This window comes from Gopherus flavomarginatus, chromosome 6, assembly GCF_025201925.1.
Source record: "Gopherus flavomarginatus isolate rGopFla2 chromosome 6, rGopFla2.mat.asm, whole genome shotgun sequence".
Lineage (NCBI taxonomy): Eukaryota > Metazoa > Chordata > Testudines > Testudinidae > Gopherus > Gopherus flavomarginatus.
The window spans coordinates 129347950-129362687 of record NC_066622.1 but is presented as its reverse complement, the minus strand read 5'-3'; the positions used below and the strand labels follow the sequence as shown (position 1 = coordinate 129362687).

The following is a 14738-nucleotide window of genomic DNA, read 5'->3' as shown; positions in this document are numbered from 1 at the left end:
CCCAGTTTCTGTTTAGGGTCCCTCTGATTGCAAGATCTGCAGGTGCTCTTGAACTTTGACTTCATCTGCTGTGGTTTCATGAAGTGTATGGGCACCTGGTATGGTTATTAAACTGAGGTGTCTGAGATCATAACAAAGTAGAGGCTTTTCTACTCCCCTAATAGAAATGCTGTAACGTGCTGAAAAGAAAACACTCTAATAGTGGTGAGTATCTCCTGTCAATTAATTTGATAGTTCTCTATCAGGTAAACCATTTGTGAATACATCGATCCTTTTTATTTTTCACTGTTCTGTCTTAGCTATTCCCAGGATTTCTCTGAACCAGTTGAGCAAAAATTGATTTTTATTTGTTCCACTGGCCTTGTGGAAAATTAGCTTATGTACTGGTTTTTATAGGGAGACTCAAAGCACAGCACAGGTTGAAAAATAAGCCTATAGCAGTCAGAATTGTTGTCTGAAATGTCTTCAGACTGGAAGGCTGAATTCATTGCACAGAACAAGTCCTAGCAATGTGGAGGTGCGCAGTCCTGCTCATTATCACTGGAAAAGGGAAAACTAAAAAGCACAGTAAAAAAATTAAATTTTAATAATGCTAGTGATATTTTCTAAATCCTTCCTGACAGAAAGATTCTCATTATTTTTATCTGTCTCAGAATAGGCTCTTTTAATGCCATCTCACAAATGGCCTTAGCCATGATTGTTTGCTTTTAAAGCATTTGGGGAAAAAATGAATATATGCTTTTCTATCATTCAAGAAGTGCCATGAAGTGGTAACATTTTGGATAGCACATTTTCAGGAACAATTGCTGAGATGCCTTCAGGTTTTTACAAAAGAGGTCAACATTATTAAGACAATTGTAGTCAACTTTCCATACGAAAAGACACCCAGTCAAATGTAGTGTGAAAAGGGGGAAATACTATAAACCAAGTAATGCCCAATCTCCAATTTAATCACATCGAAAAGGTATAGATTAAAATTGAATCAAGTCAAAGGATATTACATATTTTCTTTCTTCCACTTAATATATATTTCTAGAGTAATCTTAATGGTTCTCGACTCTGATATAGTACAAGTTTTCTCTTTTTTAAAACAAATGCATTTTTATTTTCTTGAATATGCATGGAATGTAAATGAAACCACACTTATAACAATAACCAGTACACAATCAAATATGTTCTTGTCAGGTTTTTTAGCTGCAAACAAGCTCCTGCTAGAGTAACAATTGCTTTAGCTGTATGTGTTTTTGTTCGTTAACTGTTTGGAAACCATGTTTATATATTCCCAGCAGTCTAGAACAGTGGTTCTCAAACTAGGGCCGCCAGTTGTTCAGGGAAAGCCCCTGGCCAGCCAGGCCAGTTTGTTTACCTGCTGCGTCTGCAGGTTCGGCCAATCGTGGCTCCCACTGGCTGCGGTTCGCCGCTCCAGGTCAATGGGGGCTGCAGGAAGGGTGTCCAGGACATCCCTCGACCCAGGCTGCTTCCTGCAGCCCCCATTTGCCTGGAGCGGTGAACTGCGACCAGTGGGAGCCGCGATCGGCGGAACCTGCGGACGCGGCAGGTAAACAAACTGGCCTTGCCCACCAGGGGCTTTCCTTGAACAAGCAGTGGCCCTAGTTTGAGAACCACTGGTCTAGAAAATGCCACTGTTCTAAAGGCTAAGATCCATATTAGAGCTATTTCTAAGGTTCCTATCAAGATATCACCTAAGAACCGTGGTAGTGTAGCTTGCAGGCACACTTTTGACATGCTCTTGTTGGCACTTTGCCATACTGGCTTATGAGAAAGAATGTGTGAGACTAGAGGATATATACTTTTAAATGGAGGGGTGCACTCAACAGTTTTAATAGCATGTCCTTACAGTCAGCTACTCAAAACCCATCTTTCTGAGAGAACTTTTTCAGAGTCACGTCTCCCCCAAATTCTCTTGCATTAGTTCTTATGGCTTGCCAAGGCCATGCCAGCTCTAACAATCTTACCACTGAGGAACTGGTTCCATGGCTTTTTCTCCCAGACACCAGCTGGTATGTGTGACCTTAATGCATGGCTATTGTGCAGTACGAGAGAGGGGGGGCCCTCTTTCATTTGAGTTAATTTGATTTCATTTGCGTCATGGCCTGAAATTGTTCAAAGACAGTTTCCTTGGATTTAACATGTCTTTGTTGATGGTAGTTTCGTGTTCTGAATTTTTAATCTGTGAAAGGTGATAAAGATGACCTAAACTGGGGGCTAGGGAGAAGAAAGTGGCTTGAGGGATTAATGGGATGCTGATCACTTCACCATCAGGTTGCCATGTTTCATAGAGTCTTCCCTAGCAGTGGCCAGAAGACAGGTTGTTCCCTTCTGAGGACTGTATGGTCTGTGTGAAATGAGTCAATCTCACTTCAGTTCCAGATTACCCCTGCCCAGAAAGCGCGGTTGCCACCACCATCCTGTTGACAGAAATATGCTATTTTGTTAATGATCTCAGCGTGGAGTGAATGGACATGGAAACAATAGGGGTGAAGCACGTTGGTGGAATAGTGCAAAGCATGTACTGTCTCAGTCCATTCAGTATGTGTTGAACAGAGGAAGAGTATTCTCTATTCTAACTTCTTTAACTGGATTTGCTTGTCTACAGGGGAATATTTTACCACGTCACACTGATGCCATATAATCCTCTGTGTGGGCACTCTTATTTTGGTATAAGAGTGGCTTTTTTCAGTTTAGTTTAAACCCTTTCCCTGGGGGATACAATCTGAATTGAAAAATGCACTCATGCCAGAATAAAAGTATCTACATAGGGGCTTATACCCATATTACTGTATCAGATTAAATTCCCACTTTAGCAAACACTAGTATCACTTTCCCATTTGGACATGCCTACAGTTTTTGAGTACTCAGAACCTCTGATGTGCACATGAATATTGTGTACTTGAAGTCTTAGTGTCTGATCTGCATGCCTAAATGTTTGGATGCAGGAAGCAATAGCTATGAATCACCTATGATTAGGTACCCAAAAATGTAATGGCAATGTAGCCATATAAAATGTGTTCCAATATATGAAGAGGGGATCCGTCCATCCAGAAAACATATAGAAGGCATGACCAGTAAAATCTTAAATGCATGAATTATCATGAAATGCTCTGAGATAGTGGCCCATAATTATATGCCCTGAGTTTGTCATCAATCTATCTGTTCTTGAGGATACTATTTTTCAAGCCTCTTCTTTCAAGATACAGCCCTATGTTGTAATGAATGTGTGCTAGCTGATCCCCAAAGCTGTTTATATTTTGTTTTTACTTGTAGCAGTGTCAGAGATGAGCTTCTGCTGAAACTCTTTTGTGATGTTTGTTTTGTAGTCTTCATTATTTCAGGTTAGGCACACACCATTCTTTATGTACCCAGAGTCTTCACTCACTCATTTGTGTTCCATATTTTGTAATCCGTTACCCATGATTGCTAATTTTCATGACAATTGTTATTGTACTATCAGTGCTTAGTGGCAAGGCATCATTAATCAGGCACTAAGGCATGTGCAAGACATCAGGCTGAACCCATATAGATGTCGTGCACTCCGCTGCTAATGAATCCCGTTTTATAAAAAGGTTTAAACACAGTTGGCATCCTTAATGCAAGGTTTGCAATAGCTTATTCTGGAGCTGCTTCGTGTTTATACAGAGCGAATCTGTATAAACATTGTGTGTGTGTTTGTGTAGCTATATAGAGGAGAGAATTTTTTTTTTAAATGTATAAAGCAATACAATCTTTGTTGTGGTGGGAGCATGTTGTACTGATGTGCAGAAGGCGGCAGTGTTTGGAAATGGATGGTAGGGCTTGTTCACCAGACCAGTGGATATTGGGTGCATCTCAGAGGTGATCCTCTCAACCTCTAGGATGGAAAGCTGACTATGTCATTCATCAACTCACAGACCAAAGTTGCCTCTGGCTCCAAAGGGAGCCTCCAGGAGACTTTTTGCTCAGAGGTTAGGCATTGTGACCAAACGCAGGGAAAGGGTCAGGCCTTTCAAAACAGAGTAGTCGGAAACTTGGCAGAAGTGGGCACACTGTTAAGTGTAAATATTTTAGCTTGGTTTGTACAGCACGATGTTCCTACCTTCCTGTAAACATCCCCCAACAATTTACTGTCCCATTAAACTGAAGCTGATAATTTCTCTGTCATTTCAAACCCAAATATTAGGAACTGATTGCACTTCCACTTGATGGGACGTTTGTTTCACAAAAAGTGGCGTCACTGCACGTACCACATGTTCTTATAGTTTCAAGTATGACTGGGGGAGGGATAGCTCAGTGGTTTGAGCATTGGCCTGCTAAATCCAGGGTCATGAGTTCAATCCTTGAGGGGGCCATTTAGGTATCTAGGGCAAAAATCTGTCTGGGGATTGGTCCTGCTTTGAGCAGAGGGTTGGATGCCATGACTATCTGAGGTCTCTTCCAGCCCTGATATTCTATGAAACAACAGAAGTTAGCTACTCACTCACTCAAATATGCAGATCTATAGCAATGGATTCAGCCCATGAGCTATATCAAGTAAATGGTTAATTCATCTAGTATAACAGCACTGTGATTCATAATGTAAACTTGAGGAATCCTTGATGTTTCAGTCACACATTCCTCTTAATTTGGCCATGCATTCTTTTAAAACTACAGTGCGCTAACTTAATAAAATGCAGCATGCAAATGCACAAGTTTTTGCCTTCAGGCATTTTAGGCATGGATGTTTCACTGGGTGTCTTCTTTCAAGTGTATGTTCTTTCTTAAATTATTTACCCTGTAAACATGCTTTGCATTTTCAAAGAAGGCTCTGGGCGCCTCATTCAGTAGATTTAGTTGCGTGTAAGGTAATAGAGATAAAAGTTAGCATATCAGTTTTGCGATGCTAACTTATTAGCCTTTTGGTTTTTTGCAGCAGATGTTGAGCCCCATTTTTCCCCCTTCAGTAGTATCGTTCCCTCCCCCACTTTAAATTCCTTGCTGTGTTGCCTACAGCAATACCCACTGGCAGTGTCTGGCTGTGACAGTACAATAGGCGCCTCTACAGATGGGTCCTGCCAATGCCAACCATTGTTCTGCTACTGTGAGCTGGCATGACTACGTGGTATCACTCAATCCCCCCTTTCCACTTGATTTTTTCTTTACTCTGAAGGACTGCCCTTGCCTATTGACTCTGAAACGTGCTGCCGCCCAGAAGTTGTGTTCTCAGTCTGAGCCGCAATGACCGGAATCAGACTTCAGCATGTTCCCTGTTCTCTAACCCCTTTGCAGTGTTGTCCTGCTGCTGCAACACCTCTTCATCCATTTTCTTTGCAGCCCTGTCCTCCTGGTACTCTGCGTTTGGTTTAATTTTACTCATGCATTTGAAAGTAAAACAGTAGAACCTGGCATTAAAATATATATATATATATATATACTCTTTAACTGTAGACTTGGCTAGTAAAACTATATAATGCTTCAGTGGAGGAGTCTTTTGATAACATCCATCCTATTTTATGATTAAATTGTTCCTTTTAACTTTTTTTTTTCCTGCACTGGGCAGACTAATTCAGATTCCTAGAAATTGAACTTTGATATGTATTTCCTGGACTCACACTTAAGCTGAACCTTTAATTAGCAGATTGATACAGGTGGCTGCATGTATAGCTCAGTGTCCTTGTGAGGAGGATTTTAGAGATGTGGGTGCAGATTAGGTAATCTTGCAATCAGGTGTGCAGCTGGAGAATTAGAAATAAGACTTTTGGAAGGATCATTTTATTTTATAATGTTTCAGCCTGAAATGATGAAACACAATTAACTAGGCCAGATACAAGTAGATGATTTAAGCATTCAGTATGTTATGTATGCATTTGCCTAACTATGCGTTAGATTAAGCAAGTTTCACCCCCAGTTAATCCTTTGTAAATTAGCATTATGGATGCCTTGGAGCCCTCATCCCACAAATAAAATGGTTGTCAACCCAGCTGTACTGGATATTACTTAAGGCGGAATTTTTTAAGAGTTTTCATGCTTTTAATCTATTTCACTGCTGAGTTTCAATTTTGCTGCGTTTCTTTTCAAGACTGATGAGGGTGACTGAGTAAATACATATTCTGGTTTTCATGCATCCACTTGGGTAAATCGTCTGTTATCAGGTGTTTTGGAGAGAATGTCACACCACCATAAAGGGAAGCCCTGCGTTCAGGTGTTTCATTGAACTGCAAACCAGCGAGAACCAAAAGCCCTTAATTAGCTTTATTTTGTTAGACTGCTACATTTTTTTTTGAGTGAGAATTCCTCCCGCCCCCCCCCACCTCATCACCCCTTTGACAGAGTAAATATTGCCTGTTAAGTTTGAATTAGCTGTCATTGCAAAAGAATTAATGCTGTGGTTGAGCCTTTCTAGTGAGGAAGGGAAAAATAAACGAGACAGATCTTAGTTCAGCTTGAAGTGATAAATGAGGACAAAGCAGGCCATTCATCTCCTGCTAGGAAAGTGGACACAAGCACTAAAGCAGTTTTGCGGAAGATGTGTCAGCAAATGTGATCATTTTGTAACCTGTCAGGAGGATAGAGAGCTAGTCCTTTTAGAGTGTCACAGGGGAGTGTGTTTGTCTGATGTGACAGTTTTCATCCATCCATTTGCTTTTTTTTTTTTTTTTTTTTTAAGTGGGAGTGAGTAAGGAGGGAGCTGAAGTTGATTAAACTTGCATCCTTATATATTTATACTTTACTTTATGTGTATCCACTCAGGCTCGAACAAAAACCATTTAGCAAGGAAAACTCCGCTCCACTCTCTGGACTCTCCTCTTACCAAGTACATTAAATACTCTTACTTTAACAAACTGCATTGCCACCTCCTTTCAAATTTGGGAACTAGCCTGAGTTTAACATATCACAAAGCATGCTGTACTCTTCTTAGTGCATGTTTGTTCTTTGGTTGGTTGGACTCTTGTTTTCTTTTTGCAGTTGGCCCAGCAAAAGAAACTAAAATGAACAGGGTGGTTAGGGTTTTCACCCCTTTTGCTATTTAGATCCGATTCCGATGATGTGTTACATCTAAGTATGTTTTGCAAAAGTTCCCGCTGCATGAAGGGCTTCTGGAAATATTGTGCTGCTGTGGAAAGGGGAGACGATGATATGAAATATTTAAAATCCAAGCCTTATGCCAGATGGATCCAAATTATAGTTTCCATCGTTAAACCTACATATGAATATATGTATATTTGTGTGTGTGTATATGTATATTTGTGTGTGTGTATATGTATGTGTGTGTGTGTGTGTATATGTATGTGTGTGTGTGTGTGTATATAAATTGAGCGGTTAATTTCAAGGAGAATCTGAAGTGATGCAATTTCTGTTTTTACAAGAGGGGTTGTTCCCAACAAATGGTTGAATGATATTAGGTGTTTGTTCTTTTGGCATCTTTTTTATTATTACTGATTTCCATCTTTTTACTACATGGTAAATGTAACATTTGCCTATTACCGTAAGTGAATGTATGCTGCAGAGACAAATGAGGCTTTTATAACATAAGCTTCACAGTTTGACGCTTGCTTCTTTATATCATCCTTTTCTTCAAAACTATCTTTTATTCTTTTCCCTTGGTATTTTGGTACAAGTAAGTACCTCACTGAGATGTGTTTCCTTGGAATCTTGTACCTTAATGGCAAAATCCCCTGAAAATTAGCAAATTGTTCAGGAAACAAGAGAGAGAGAAAAAGAAACATCACAAAGGTTACATACTGGTTTAAGAGTCATCAGAGTATTTTTTATTACAGACCACCCTGCCCTGCTTGGATTATATCACGATTTATTATTTAATTGTTTAAACAAGTTAAAAGTGAATTGTAACATGCTGTGTGATCTGATTATTAATTTGTTAAGATTAAGAATTGGTTCTAACAGCTGCATCAGGAAATACTTCAAAATCTTAGAACTTGAGAGAGAATAATAAAAGCAGTCCAGAATATGCAGTAGTCTTTATAGGTGCTTAGCTGAAGTTGTGGGCAAATCTTTTATCTCCAAGAAACAGGTCTGAGGCAGGTCCACCTTTTTATTGTTTTACAAATATTCTGCCATTTTATATATTTTTTCTTTTTCTTTTCTGTTTTTTTCAGGATCATCCAAAACCGGATTTTGATAGTTATCTTGGCAATCATCATCTTCTTCACCATCCTGATGGCTATTTATTTTTCTGTCAAGAAACACTGATATCTTGGTTCTTCACTAAACAGCAACAAACTGCTTGTTCTGAGTAATTAAGACAAAGTGGTCGCATGAATCACTCTCTCGCACTGACAGAATCTCCCTGTCTTTGCCACTATTCAACTCAGGTGCAAGTAGCGTAAAAATGTCTTGTATTATTGACTGCATGTGGATTTCATTTTTTCCTTGTTTTTTCCCCTTAAAATGAATGTTTTTGGAATCTTCATATATGGGTTTTTATATAAAAAAACATAACTAAGAAGAATTAATGTGTGTCAGATTCCACACCAGGTTATTCATTTGTAAGTTACAAGAGTTGGGGGGTGGAGGGTGAAGTGTCTCCACCCTTTTCTTCTGTTATGTTGGGTGTATAACTATCTAGCAGTATCTGATCTTCTGTGACATCAAAGAATATGAGTAAAGCAGAGACCAAATGATATAGAATGTGAACCTGTCCCATGTGAGCCATTCCTGTTCATAAGTGTCCATAATAAATGTTAAGTAGTTAATTTTAAAAAAGACATCTCCTCGTGTCAGAGGGTCTTTAATACCTGATGTGAAACTACGATATTTGGCACAATTTTGCCCGGAAACTTCCTTTATTATTAGAAACATTCCCATTTTCACCAAGTCCCAGCTATGATATGTGCATTACTTGCCCATTGTTTAATAGTGACCATGGTACATAGTACTGAGTCAGCTTTGCATCATTCCAATGCTAAGATATATTCTGGTAAAAAAAACAACCAGTGGTCTATTTTAAAGATGTGTAAAAATACTTATCTGTTATTTTCCAACTGCAAAGAGATCCTAGATCAATATTTCAGTAACAAATACAATTGGATTACATTAAATGCAAACAAAATTAAGGATTTTAAGAATGAGTATGAAAATGAGTTCATGTGCAGAAAACATTTTTAATGAATTGAATGCAAACTTATCACTGACTTTTTAAAAAGAACGTTTGAAAATGTTAATTTATACTAACAAATGTTCACTGATATATTGTATAAAAGCTTGATCTAATAGGAGATTAGTGTGTAAATGGGATCTGTTTTTCTGTCCTGTTGGCTGTGTATCTTCTGCAGAGGCATCTAGTTCATTTTGTTTATAAACGTGTCTAGCAAAGGTAGTTTCCTGGTAATGCAGTAAAAGATTTTGCATAATCATTTCTTAACTCATTATATGTAATCCATTACAAAGCTTATGAATCTAAAGAGTTTGTGAGCCCTTGAACCTAAGCCATAAAATATTTTAGGAGGAGATTTTCAAAGGAACAAAGGGAAGTTAGGTACCCAACCCCTTTGGAAGTTAATGGGAGTAAAGTTCCTAACTTCCTTTTGTGTCTTTGGAAACTCAGAGATTCTGCCTTTGGACACATCTGTGAAGACGCCATGGATTCCCATGTTATCCGTGCTAAAAGAGCTGAGAGCAGAATTTGGCCCTAAACATGTTGACTGTCTTTTCTACATAGAAACAAATAACTTGGTTAAAATGTCTTTGATTTTACCAACAGAAAGCACAGTAATGAAATGAATGATAGAAAGATTCACCAGAGAAATACTTACTGAACAGATGAAGGCATGCATGTATTCAAATAAATCATTTAGTGCTGTGTGAGTAGAACTTCAGCCTTTATCTTCCAGTAATGGTGTGGAACTAAGTTCGTGTGACGTAGGACATGGACAGGGAGCAAAGGGGAAAACTTTCCAGCATTAATGGATATTTATTCAAGGAGGTGGGCAGTACATATTTCCATAAATCTTTTATCTGAATAACAAACTACTGTAAATCTAAAACAAGCAAAAGAAAATATTAAAATCCTTCCGCTTACTGGACATTCCTGGTATTGTTTCAGTGGTTATTGTGGGGGGAATCTATTCAAAGCTACTTAAATGAGGCCTGTGACTGGGGTGTGCACTCCACTTAGGTACCTGCTGGTGTCACCAAAAATGCTTAGTGGTAATTGGATCCCCTGTCCTCAGTATAAATTTGGAGTTTGGCATCTCATCAGTTGCACCCATTGGGAGAGGAACAAGGGACAAAGAAAACACCAGACTAGCTTTACTCCGAATGAGCCTGACTTAACTGCACTTTTCATGCCACTGTCTCATTCATACGGCCCCTACACCTGCTTAATGGTGTAAATATAAAATAATGCACAAAGGTCTTGGGATCAGTACATTTTGGTCCTCGAAATAATGTCCCACTGGTCATTTTTACATTTTTACCTGCTCTTGACTTGGATTTTTGTGACTTGGATTAGGAGTGTAGTTGGAACTAGTCAGCTGCACAGTGGGTTGGTCCTACAATAGATGAGAAGCAAAATACCCACCGATAGAGTAACACCCTCCCTCTCTCCCCCAAGGTTTAGACTTCCCCTGAACCACGTTTGTCACCTCTTTAGTGAATCTATGAGTGAATCTAAGTACTTACAAATGTAAATCTCAGAGAGTAAAATGTTCATAATGTTTCAAGTCTTTGTCGAAAATGACAGATTAAAACTCACGCATGCTGCCGTGGGTAAAATTCATACTCACTAAACAGTACCGCTAGCGGAATCAATAATCTAAGTCTGCACTGATTCAAAATCAAAAGCAATTTAATTAAAGACGCTTAAGTTTTAAAGAGTTTTAAATGCTATACGTTTTGGGAAAAATACCAGAAAATGTAGCATGACTGACGTCAGTTCCCATCTCTGGGATGGAAGGCCATTTGCTATTCTGTTTAAGGCAGGCTGGATTGTCTTATTTTGGAGCCAGCTTGGTGGGGGGTTTTCTTTGCTGCTGCTTCAGAGCACTGAGCTTCAAAGGCTGAAATTAATGGTGAACAAAATTGTGCGGCTCTGACCATCCCATGCGGGGCAAACCCATTGAGGGTTATCATTAAGTAAAGAAATAAAGGGGGGAAAAAAACCTGCCAGTTCAAAAAAAAAAAAAAAAAAAAAAAAAAACCTCATCAGATAATGACCTCTGTGATTGGGTTTTCATTACCAAACAGCATCCAGAGATTGTGTGCCCCACAGAAAGAAAAAAAAAGGAAAGAAAGAAAGAAATAGCAACCCTCTCTCTCTCTCTCTCTTTTTTTTTTTTTGCACATCTTTTCTTTAAACCTGTCAGATCATTTCAGTATTTCAAATTCGAGGAAAACAGCCTGCCTGCTGCTGTATTTGAAGTTGTAATGGTGTCAAAAAGTCACGACTGACTGACAGCCGTCAGTCCCAGAGGAGCTCATTAAATCATAAAAACTTGACAAGGAAATAATTGAGCATCACTGGCAACTTGGCGCCTGTTTAGACGTTTTTATTTTCTTTCATTATTAGTCCCCACCATTACGTTCATTAACAAATTGCATTAAACAACTGTTAAGGGCTAATGATTTGTTTATCGCTTTTTTTATTATTATTATTATTATTTAAACATTAGCTGCATCATGTGGTACCTCAGCAGCCTCATGCTATCATCTGACTGAATATTTTTCCACTCAGAGCTCTGGGTACTGTTGGAATATGAAATAGATTATTCATTACTCTCCTCTTTGCCACTGATTTGGTTTCATGTAGCGTCTTCCACAGAGAAAGATGAAAACTTGTCAAAAATAGGTTATATCTTATTCTAAGGGCAACAATAGCAGCAGGTACAGGCACACTTTAATATTTAATTAAGGTTGACGTTAACCCCTTTAAATGACTTTAGCTGTGAGTTATATTCAAGTTCAGAAGAGAAAAATAATTGTACTTAATTTTCAACCTGTACAGCAGGCATTTCATCTTGGAGTTACTAGCAAATCTATAGAATAATTTTAAATAATGAAATTTCCCATCATAAGTATTTGTCCACTTTTTTTGACATAGTCGCAAATTAACCACTTTTGTACACACCCAAATACAAATAATTCTTGTCCTATTTCTGTTTTGAAATGCACCATTCAAATTTCCTTCAGGGGAAGGAGCTATACAGGAATTACCAATAAGGAAATTGTTGGCTCTGGTCATGACTTACATGGTTGCGATTCTAGCCCGTTGGCAGCCTATAAGCTGCTTGGAGATTTTTTTTATTGAACATGCAGTTTGAAGAATTTGGGTTCAAGAAGCTAAAAATTAGTGTTACTTTTTAGAGGAAAAATATTTATTTTTATTTGTGTGCGTAGTTTCAGTTTTTGATTGTAAAAAATCCTATTATGGTAGGAAGAACATTCAAACTTTATAAATATATGTATGATTTCAGGATGGTAAAATGTATCACTTGAAATAGTCAAAAGCAAAATACATGTTATGCTTTCTTTGGTTTATAATAGCTCATCTTTGTTCTTTTCTTATTCTATACATTTGAATGCACTGTGTGGTTAGAGATATGGTATGGTATTTGTAATGCATCCCTGTACAGGTGTTGTCACCGAGATGGTGATATGAGAAGTGGTGGTACATCATGAGATATCGCCCTGTAAAGCCATTCTATTCAGTGAAGTTAGTCTGGCACTTTGCACTAACTCAGATAATCATTTGTCATCTCCGTAGTCACATGAGGCTAGGGAAACACCACATGAATATTTTACCACCAAGTCACTGGCTTTTGGTCATGATTACAAGCCCTACAGTGCTGTATCTCTTCCACCACCAATAGGCATCTTTGATGCTGTTCCAAGGACTCTCCGTGTGTGTTCATGTGAATATAAACTTATGTGACGTAAGTGCATATGCAACATATATACACATGCTTAGACTAAACGTAGCAGAACACAAACACGCATGTAGCAGGAGAACAACTTTATCATCCTGAAGTGCTGTATTTTATTTGTCACACATAAATAATTAAGGCTTCTACAGGGGGAAAAAAACCATATACTGTGATACAGTGAACTTGTGCACTCAGTCATTCCCTTCATCCAAACAACTGCCTTTGGCGTGAATAACAGCTTGTCTGATATGAAGCACTGTATTGATCTGTTGCTCAAGAAAGTCCACTGATATTTCCTTGGACTTTTCCTGGAGGTATGGCCATAAAAGCTCAGCAATGTTGGGATCCGTTGCTTCTATCTCCATCTCTTCCCCAATGACTTCAGTAGGGGACAGATCCAGAGAGAGCAGTCAACTCTCAATCTGTGCTGCTCGCTCTCTCTCTCTCTCTCTCTCATACACCATTATCTTTTTCTGTTTGAAAAACTGTTTAGGAATCAAAGTCAATGTCATATTGCAGGACCAAAGAAGTATCCATAGGTGGAAAGGCATCTCTGGAAAACTTTGTGGTAGTCCACTTTGCCCAGAGCACCTATATTGTATTAACCTCTGACTGTACAGCCATTGTGCTGATATTGCCTCTACTACAGTGTAAACCGCAAATGTGAACTCCTATGTCATCAGCAGGAGGTTCCCCTTCACCACCCATCCTTCTCTCCCCGTTTTCAGCTCTATAAAGATTGACTTAGTTTAATTCTGAGGTCCTGCATGGGGTAGCATGAGTTCTAACCAGACTTTTGTAATCTTTGCTTTCTCATTCCAAGAGATTCAGGTACTTATGAACCTCCATGATTAGCTGGATACCCACTGTACATACAGGGATGTTAGGAAGGGGAATGTTTATATATTTAAAATAAAAAAGTGTCTTCATAACAATTTCAGAAAGCCTAGCTAAAAACAGTATGGGGCAGGGCGGGAAGATGTTTTTCACTGCTTTTTTGTAAGCCAGAGGTTCATGTGACAAGCCCTGCTTCTGCATGTCAACGGTGTGCTGAGTGCTATTGTAACTACCTTTGCTTTGGCCCAAGTAGAAGCCTTGCTATTTTGTTGGCTTCTGCCATTCAGCCCCTTCACCTGTTCAATCATCCTTTTGTCTGGTAAAAGTCACTATGACCGCTGAATGGATTAATTAAACTTTGTGACTGTCTCCACAGCGAACAACGTAATAGCAGTACAAGTGCACTCAGGCTGTATTTGTTGCCTTTTTTGTTCGTTTTTAGGGATTTTTTTTACTGAGAGAGCCTGTAGAAGCCCCATTGAGGGATTGAACTCTGCTGATCTGATAAATAGATCTGATCTGATAAATAGATACTGTCCACACACACACACACCAGTATGACACTCCATTGCCCTACACCTTTAAGTGATTGTAAAATGTCTCCATTCTGATCTGGTAGCATTTGATACCCACTTTGCACAAGTATACCTGGTTATGTGAGGTGTAGGCAGTGGAGAATCAGCCATATATTACTGAGATAATTATAGTCTTACCTAACAGCCAGGTAAAGGGTGTATGCAACAATTTCAGAGTGCTCTGAGAGAGAACAAAGGCTCATTTTGAAAGTGGGTGTCTCCCACTCAAGTGCACCTTCAATACTCACTTGGGGTACAACATGTGATGCAAATGCTGAGAAGAGTGTGCCCGTGAAAACTTTGTACCTCTTCTGCACCTGTGCATCTCTTCAAAGTTGAGCTTGCTTATTTTACTTAGCAATATTTACTGTGGTGAATGCCATAAAATGAGAAAGTTAAAGCAAGAAATGATGCCATAAGCAAATGAAGACCATTCCCTGCAGTGGAAAAGCAGAACTCTCTATGGGGAGGG

The 14738-nt window shown here is 38.9% G+C and overlaps 1 protein-coding gene across 4 annotated transcripts in view; it reads left to right on the top strand.

Moving 5' to 3' along the window:
• Positions 1-10016, top strand: part of VTI1A (vesicle transport through interaction with t-SNAREs 1A) — a 352284-nt gene extending 342268 nt beyond the window's left edge. For 2 of the 4 annotated variants that reach the window (XM_050958228.1, XM_050958227.1), the window contains one exon: positions 8091-10016. In XM_050958228.1, coding sequence (XP_050814185.1) covers positions 8091-8184 — 94 coding nt within the window. In that variant the 3' untranslated portion in view covers positions 8185-10016. The remainder of the gene's footprint in view (positions 1-8090) is intronic. The other 2 variants (XM_050958231.1, XM_050958230.1) reach the window with 1 other exon arrangement.
• Positions 10017-14738: the final 4722 nt, after the last annotated feature.